The 9564-nt window shown below is 40.6% G+C and overlaps 1 protein-coding gene across 1 annotated transcript; it reads right to left on the reverse strand.

The window, feature by feature from the left end:
• Positions 1-3088: 3088 nt before the first annotated feature.
• On the reverse strand, positions 3089-9516 carry LOC128835638 (complement receptor type 2-like). The gene is made up of 6 exons (XM_054025219.1): positions 9441-9516; positions 8890-9069; positions 7443-7472; positions 6310-6385; positions 5005-5089; positions 3089-3838 (listed from the first exon to the last, which is right to left on the reverse strand). The coding sequence occupies exons 1-5, from the start codon at positions 9514-9516 to the stop codon at positions 5008-5010; spliced, it is 444 nt and encodes a 147-aa protein (XP_053881194.1). The 3' UTR covers positions 3089-3838; positions 5005-5007.
• Between the last annotated feature and the right edge of the window lie 48 nt (positions 9517-9564).

Here is a 9564-nt window from a genome sequence, read left to right on the forward strand (position 1 = left end):
GCGTTACAGAGGCAGCTGCCATCCCAAGAAGGAGAGAGCTGCCATGCCACGCCCGGCCGCGAAGAGGTGCCAAGCACCCTTCAGAGCTTCTTGTAATAAACTGTGAACTTTGGACAATAGCGGGGTGCTAGGAAGTGTCACCCCCTTGTGTTGCCTCCAGAGTGTCCTGGGTCAGAGCCCAGTGGGAGTCCCTGGGCTCCCCCACCATCTGCTGTGCCTTCCCACCCCACCCCCTGGCCAAAACCCTGACCACTAGGCAACATCCCCAGGAGCGAAGGCCATCATGAGGCATCCGTCTTCAAATGTTTGCAGAGGATACGGGAGCAGAAAGGGGAGAGAGGATGAGGGTGGCTCTTGGGAAGAGGGAGAGAGGGAGCCTGATGGGAATCTCTTTTTATCGCCATCAACCCAATGATCAGATCATTGATGCCTAGAATCTTCCTTGATGTGTTGTAATTGATTGGATCTACATTTTAAACCGGTTCCCACATTTGCAGATGGAGAAATGTCAGCGAGTTGAGTGGAAGGCCATTGCAAGCTCAGCTAATTATGCAATGTGACTTATGCTCCATCTAACAAGCTCCTTAAACAATAGCTCCCAATTTTAATTCACATTGGCCTGTTTAGTGTTTTTCTCCAAAACACTTTCACTCATCCTTTTGGTCAGCTTTGGAAAGTTAGCCCTTTCAGTGCACCCAATATAAATATTGCTGGTTGGGACTCCCCTCTATTGGTCATAAGAACAGCCATACTGGATCAGACCAATGGTCCAGCTAGCCCAGAATCCTATCTTCCTACAGTGGCCAATGCCAGGTGCCCCAGAGGGAATCGACAGAACAGGCAATCATCAAGCGATCCATCCCGTCGCCCATTCCCAGCTTCCGGCAAACAGAGGCAAGGGGCACTTCAAGAGCATGGTTTTGTATGCCTGCCCATCCTGGCTAATAGCCAATGATGGACCTGTCCTCCATGAACTTATCTAATTCTTTGTTGGACCCTTTTATAGTCTTGGCCTTCACAAACATCCTCTGGCAAGGAATTCCACAGGTAGGCTATGTGTGAGTGAAAAAATACTTCCTTTTGTTTGTTTTAAACCTGCTGTCTATTAATTGGGAGACCCCTAGTTGGTGTGTTATGAGAAGGAGTAAATAACACTTCCTTATTTACTTTCTCCATACCTGTCATCATTTTATAGACCTCTATCCTATCCTCCCTTAGTCATCTCTTTTCCAAGCTGAAAACTTCCCGTATCCTTAACCACCCTTCTCCCATTGTCCCAATCCTAACCACCACACTTAGTTTGTGAGGTTGGCTGCAGTACAGACATTCTATTGAAGCCACTCTTTTAGTTTTACTTATCAGAATGCTTGTGAACCATAAGACTCTCTAGCTTGTTCCAAGCAGTTTTATAGTCTTAACTGCATCTGTTATTGAAAATGGGCTGAAAGATGGAGTGTCGCACCCATTCAGGAAACAAGTAACGAGGCTTTTGTTCCTTTTTAAAAACTAAAGCCACAGATTTGCATATTGAAGTGTATAGTAGAATATTTGTGTCAGAGAGAAGCTGAGCTGACTTACCTTCCCCGTGAATAGTGGGAAGCTGTGAAGCCAGATTTTTAAAAAAGTGGAGAAAGGTGAACAGACTAATGCACTTTTTGTCTGTGTGTACAGAACAGTCCTGTCACTTTGGCCATTTTCTCCACAATTTAACCTGAATATAAGTCATTGCACATTTGTCTGATGTTTTGAAACTACTTTGCATTTACAATGATACTTTTCACCAATGCTGACCCACATTCCAGCTTCATACTGTTTCAAGATGTTGAAGAAAAATATGGAGCCCATAGTCAAAGCAAAAATAAGTATCCCAAGGCTTAAATAGTAAAAGGCTTTTTTGTTTAGAGACTCTCATCCATTGCCTGATGACATTTCTATGCAGCATGTCTTAGTCTGTGAGCTCTTCAGTGTAGAGACCTGTTTCACTTGCCAAAAGCATCACACAAACCTAGGACACTGTGTAAACACCAGAGGAATAGTAAGGTCTGAAGTAAATCCAAATGCTTATAAAATGTATGGTGCACTTTAGAGTCCTTAATTGTTGCTTATAGAAAACAGTGCACAGTCAATGGATTCGATGCATTAAGCATAGAAAGAAAAGGCTGCATACTGAAGGCCAACGCTTGAGCCCAGTGAGATCAATGGGAGTTTTGCCAGTAACTCCACTGGGACCAGCATTTAGACTTAAATCTACTGTCTTTGGTTTCAATTGACAGTTTTGGGGTTTCATTTTTGAATCATAAAAAAATGTCACTTAGGGCTTGCCTGTGTGAGGAAATTGATTGGCATAGCTGTAGCAGAATAACTCTTGATATAATTCCCTCGTGGACACTCATTGTGGAAGAGTCCTCTTATTTCAAAATAATTACTTTGAAAGTAAACAATTATTCTAGAATAAAGTCACTTTTATTCCAGAATAGTGTGTCCACGTGAGGGAGTTATACTGGAATACATGTGTTCCAGAACAGCTATTCTGCTATAGTTATACCAGTCAATTTTCCCATGTAAAAAAGCTATTAGGCTACTTACCACTATCAGACAACCCCACTGTCATTGTTACAAGTCTTCCCCTGGTAGCACAAGAGTCCTGGAGTTGACACCTGGTTTGTGAAACTGCCCATTCTTAATCCCTGGATCAAGGACACGATGAGTCATAACACCTTTGTACTGTAGCTGGCATTCACAAATGCCTTCAATCAATTGAGAGATTATTTTACAGGACTGCAAGATCAGTCCCTTCACCTAGTACTTTGTGTGCAGGTTATTTTAATTGTAGTTCAGATTAGAAGTTCAGCGTAGGAACCTCTGCTCAAAAATATGGCAAGGTCTCCAAAGATGGAGGCGTCATCAGTATCTTGCATCACAAAATTATCAAGATTGTCTTTAAAGATGTGTTGCTGTAAATTCACAAATCTCCTTTCTAAACAAATATTTCCCCCCCTTATAGTAATATATTATAAATTCCAAACAACATTTTAAAGAAAGCTTTTGATTTAAAATCAGTATTTAAAAAGTTTAATCTGTAGTTTCATGCCTATTAAGTTATTTTAAAGTAAGTGACCCAAGAAGAAAAAATTAAATATTGAAGGCAAAATGGGTTAAAAATTACAAAGGGTTGTAAAAGAAGTTGATTGTATCTCTACTATAAGGTGAAGGACATTAAGTGCTATGTGTGTGAAGAGCAACATGAAGCCCTTTTTATAAAATCCATTAACTCCTCAAAATTAAAGGTTCCTTTCACACACACACAACCTTCCCAAACGTTTCCAGAAGACAGCTGTGGCAGTCAATGAAGCGTGCTCAGGAGGAAGTTCAGAGTCTTGTGCTTGCAGTTTCTAATCAAGGCAGGCTCAGCAGCCCTTGTCTTCTCCTCCTCCAGGTGACAGATTACTTAGTCAACTGCTCAGAAACAAGGATTTCCATGAAAGGGAAAGAAGGCCAGAGCATAATCTGAGGAGTAAGCATCCTTGATGCTGCAGCGTGTCTTGTTCATCTCAGAAGTCCGCATGCAAGGTATTTTCATGGACAAACAGCAGGAGGGCAGGAAGGAGGCCTAAAAGCTACAGTCTGGTGCTGTGTAAAGTTGAACTTAATGAACTCAACTGCTATAAGCATCTAATGGAAGCAGCTGCAGTAACAACGTCCGCTATAGGCTATGGCTTTGCATTTTCCCCTAGAGAACTTCGTTGCAAGAAGGTAAATTACCCACAAAGAAAGTGAAGGAAATGCTTCCATGTTCTCCAGGCAAAATCCTCGACCATGAAGAGAAGCGGTTTCCTGCCTGCAGAAAGGGATACACCAATGTTAAAAGAAAACTAGGTTCTTCTATGCTCCTACCAATGTTTAGAAACATTTTATTGCAATTTTATTACTTTCACTTGGACAAAAAGCCATCTTTTTGAAAATTTTACATTTCCTGGGGAAAGATTCTCAGATCAGCCTACTTTTTTAAAAAAAATCTGTTTACAACAAGTCAAAATAAATAGCACATTGTAAACTTGTTCATGTCAGACTGTATTTCATACTGTATAATGCACATTCATGAGGTGGTAGGTATATTTGAAGGATAAAGGCAGATAGCTGTTGGTGCCATTGTGTTAAGTGTCAGCATTCTAAAGCGAAGCAACACCAGCAAAAGTCGGTTTGCATTATGGACAGCGACAGCCACAGGACTAAATGCGGATTAAACTGAAAGCAGAGCAGCCACCACAACACGCATTTGAGCAGACAGACCCAAAGAACTGTTTGAGCCTTCTTCTAGTGTGGTTAGAAGTACGTTGTATAGAGAGCAGATTTCCCCACAACTTTACAAACAAAACATGGTTTCAAAGCTAGGTAACATTTGACCCATGATTTCCATCTTCCTTTGTACTAGATGGAAACACAATTATATGCAAGTAATGCTTCAGAACCGATTCTGTTGTTCTAGCTTCCAAAAATGGGGTATGACATTGCAAATGTGATCTGCTCGTTTGCTGCAAACAAAAGCTTAGACAAACCACCAGTGTTTGTGGTTACAGCAGGCCCTATTTTTATTCAAGCAACGGAGGAGCAAGAAGATTGGGAGAAAAGTAGTCAATTTTCCATTCAACATAGTGTCTTTGCATTAGAGCAGTAAGATTCAGATCTCTGTGGTTCAGGAGCCAAATTAGCAATCATCATTACCCAAAGGAGCCACAGTAATAGAAAATTATTATTATTCTCACAGCAAATAAGTTAATAACTAAGTGCAAGTTGGTAATTGGCTAACATAGTACAAGCATCCTGATTGGTTAATAACTTTTAATATTATGTGCTGCAAAGAACTACAGGAGACACATTAAAGAGCCACTTACAGCTCTCAAGCCTCACTCTGAGTATCTGCATTACAGTAAGTTAGAGCTGATATCATTCACCACAATTTTGACATTTTTACGTTGAAGAAAGTGATTTAAAATAAGCCCATACCTGCTATGGTGCAAATGAAATTTTTTGTTCAGTTATGTGGGCTAAAGGCATCTGGTTCTTGTTGTTTTCATGTGTATAGTAATAGCTGAACAGTGGAGAAGAAAAATAAAAGTTACATTTTCAAAGGAAAACTCTAATTTAGTTTCTTTTAAAAGGAGAGACTGGAAGTAAATTTATATTTTGCCTCAAATCTAATTTTTTAGAGTGTTATGGCTGTTGAAGTTTGGAAAGTTGTTCTGAAGATATTTGAGGTTTCACTGATAACATCAGAGGACACCAAGATTAATTAATTTACCAAGACGAAAGATGAGGAGGGTTCTGATATTAAAGCCTTCTGATATAAGAGGGCTGGTGTAAGTGGGGAGGGAAATCTTCATTTAAAGGTGATATGCAAAATAGGAAAAAATGGGGCTTATTCCACTTTAATGCTGTTTTGTTACATAGCCGAGCAGCCTCAATGGTTTTATTATTAGAAATTCAGTTATTGGCAACTAGAGAAATAATAAGGCTACCGTAGGACATCGCAAGAAACTGAACATAGAGCAAGTGAGAGAGTGGAAAGGATTTTGGACCAGACTCTTTAAGACACTTTGTTTACAACTATTTAAGTCTATTGTCTGACAGTTTGGAGAAGGGAGAGAAAGGGTTTTTGTTTTTTTGTAAATTTTAAACACCTTCTGCCCCTGCAATTAAAGTTTGAGGGCTCAAAATACACATTCTCAACAAGACTTCCATTCCTAGTCCCAGAAAGTCTTCCAACAAAACCTGAGAGAACCATGTTACATCGCTGATATTTCAAAGGTAAAAAAGCAGCAGGGGAAAAAGGAAAAAAAAAACAACAACTCCCCCCCCCCCAACTTTTACATCCCTTTTCTCCTCTTTTCAAATGTTAGTATTTATTACAGAGAAGAAGAAAAAAATCTTTTTGGATCTAAAGGGGAAAAATCCATCATGAGCCTTATTTCTTTGTATCATGCTAATATCCTGGTGACAGAAAAGAATGTTTTGGGTTTGTTTATTTTTGTAAAAATACATTATAATAATGCTTCTTCCAGAGCAAAGAGACTAGGAGGGAGAGAAGTTTTTTAAATATTATATATAAAGATTGGTATGTGAAGAACACTAAACTATCACCACCTGCAGACTCACAAAATTACACTAGTGATTACCTATTTCTTTTGCCCCATTGTTGCATATGGAGATCATGATTCTTTTAATGAAATGTTTGGCCAGCATTAAATGGTGGAACCAAAGAACAGTTCATACACATATTGAAATGAATGGAAATTTAGAAAAATCCCTCACCCTGCATTCTGCTTAGACATAATCCTCCAGATAATGATGGTAACCAGGAGAAGCAGCAGTACGCCACCTACGATCCCTGAGAGACAACAAGAAGAGAACTGAATTAGTCGGACAAATGGGCTTATGAAACACAGAAATAGTATTACTGGCCTTTGCAGATTTATAATTAACTCACAAAATCCCAAACAAAGTTAAGAGGTGAAGGCATTCCTCTATCTGTACCACAAGGGTTTCTGAATCCTGAGTTATTGTCTGTGTTTACAAAGTTAACATTTCATATTGTACTCTTCTCAGGTTTTGATCTTTAGGCAAAAACATAACATTACTGCATTCAAAAAGTTCACTGTGAATAAGACCATCTATTAGTGTTTAAATATAATATGTGGATTCGTAGTGGCACAAACGAAAGGAGATTTACATCATGCACAAATGGGTCACCATTCACAACCCACTGTCTAAAACCTAGAACTCTTCAGACTGCTTGAAATGAGGAAATCAACTATGTTCTAGTATATGAAAAACCCAAGCTACTGCGCCGCTGTAGCGCGTTAGTGTAGACGCTACCTATCCCATTTGCGTAAGTAATTTACTCCCCAAAAGGTGGTAGCCAGGTCAATGGCAGAATTCTTCCATTGATCTTGCACTGTCTATGCAGGGACGTAGGTCGGCTCACCAACTCCATTCAGGTGTGGATTTTTCACACCCCTTACTGACAGTGAAACCGAGCTAATATTTTAGTGTAGACCAGACCTGTGCCAGGTGCTCTAGAGGAAGCCCTGCAGCAAAATTGAAGAATGCTAACAAAGCTGACAAAAATCTTAGTCCAAGTGGCTTTGGTGCATACGGTTTTTGGACATAAAATAGTTGTTGGTTTCTAGACAATGGAATCTCAAACCATAGGGAACTCCACCAGGAAGTGAGGTTTTTAAAGAGTCTGATGATGGAGGTACTGTACTTTTTCTGGTTCACATGCAGTCTTGTGGAGAAGCAAAGGTTTGAAAGCTGGGAAACTGACTCGATAAAGAAAGTTTAGAAACAATGGGCCAGATGTTCAACTAGGGTAAATCAGCATCTATCTGTCTATCTACCCCAGCTGTGAATCTGACCCCAAGTCTTTTTAGTAAACTACTTACCGAGGACTACTGAGATGAAGTTATAGGAACCTAGAATGGGGGGGAGAGGGAAGAAAAAAATTGAACTACTATAATATGAATGAATCACAGCCATTTGATTTCCTCAAATATTTATCCAAACATTTTCTGTATCTCAGGCATGTCACAGATTTTATTGGTGACAGCTAGAAAGCAACATTTATTAAAAGTCCTCCCCATATTGCCAGCTATATAGAAAGGCCCTTGCAACTTTTAAAGGGAGATAAACCACTGTAACCCAATTGCCTCTTCCAACACAGGAGAAAGCTCAGCACAGTATTGAGTGGCTGAGCAAGAAATAATCTCTTTCAGTTCACCTGCTAAATCAACCACATATCAACTGTGAGGGTCTTGGGAGCACGTCACACACACAAGTGAGTTAAGCTGGAAGGACAAAGTTGTTGTTTCTCCCTATCAGTAAAAGGCAGTTCTCTAAGCATTTTAAGTAGAGAATAAGTATGCGGTTTCCAAAAATGCCTGAGGAAACACCTAATTCCCTTAGGCATATTTTGAAAACTCCAACCTAAATGCAGTGAGTTTTACCCAGAATAACATAACTGTCGTGAAAAGCTCCCTCGGGGAGCCAATCAGCACAGCAAAACAAAAGCCATGGTTGTAACACTGATTGGTGGTCTCTACACAGTCAAAAAACTCAAACCATATTAGGACATCATCTTACATTTTAGATAGGCCTCAAGTTGAGAGAGTTTGATTTTTACCTTCCCATATTTAGGGCCTGTCTACACACATAAATCACACTGGTTTAAGTTAAATCAGACTTTAAATCAATGTAGTTAACCTGGTGCAAGCCCCTGTGTGGGCAGGCTTATATCTGAAAATTCTTATATTAGTTTAGCTTGCATTCATAATGTATAGGTGTAGGCTAAACTGATATAAGCCAGGTTGGAATTCCTTTCAGTGCCCACATACAAAGTTGCACTAGTATGATTAAATCTGCTTTTTAAATAAAAATTAGAAAACAGCACCTTTAGTTAAGCCCTTGCAACTGTGTGTGGGGACCAGGAATTAGTCTTTACATTGTGTGTGTCGTGAAACAACTGATGCAGATATAGTCAGGAGACATATACACACTGAGTTCATTTTGTGTAACAGTGTAGCTTTGTTCAAATAAAAATGTGAAAACCTTACATACAATCTCTTTTCTATCCTAGATAGGTACTGTCTACACAGCCAAAGAAACATTTTATCTTGTCTGCACACAAACTTGCACCGGTTTAACTAAATTGGGTTTAAAAAAAGATCTGTCTAGTGTTGGAAATCTCTGTGTAAAGCAGGCCTCAAAATAGACAGGGGGGTTGTGTTGCAGATTCTGCAAAGGGCAAATCTCATTTCAACCTCTATTTTCATTTGACCACTAGGTGGAAACCTAAGACAGGGCATGGATTTTTCCCATTTATTCTATACATACTGGATCTACAGACTGGTACAGGAGGATCCCAGGTAAAGTCATGTTGGCACTGTATCAGACTGCTGCCTTCCAGCACATAACCGTTGTCACATTCCAGAGTAACATTCGTTCCAAATCGATATGTAGTTCCTGCTACTGCCTTCTTGCCACCTTGAACTTCTGGGAATGCACATCTGATCTCTGAAATAAAGATCAGCAAAAACAATATTTCAAGAAGAGGAGGAAAGTAAGTTGCAGAAGATGAGATTGCAGGTTTTTTAGGTGTAGTCAGGGCCATCCCTAGGGGGGGTGGGACTGACCGCGCCGGGCCAATTGCACCAGCCTGCGGGGCCCGGAGCAGTCGCCCCAATTCGCCGTACCCAAGGGACGGCTCTGGGTGTAGTTATATTCACTTATAAAGGTGACAAGAACAAACATGTAACCTTATTACTGTACCAAGGTGTAATTTGCTGCCTTGTTGCTGGAGGAATGTAGACATACAGGGCATGACACATGTCATTTATTGAATGTAGACAAAAGGGACGCGCAGGGCTCCAGCATCGGCCCCTCACCTGCATCCCGGGCGGCAGCAGCCAACAGCGCAGCGAAGCCGCCCAGCAGGCGGAGGAGGAGCAAGGCGCGGCGCATCCTCCTGCCCCGCTGGGTAGCAGCAAGTGCGGGGCTCCCGGGGCCGGC

This window comes from Malaclemys terrapin, chromosome 4, assembly GCF_027887155.1.
Source record: "Malaclemys terrapin pileata isolate rMalTer1 chromosome 4, rMalTer1.hap1, whole genome shotgun sequence".
Taxonomy (NCBI): domain Eukaryota; kingdom Metazoa; phylum Chordata; order Testudines; family Emydidae; genus Malaclemys; species Malaclemys terrapin.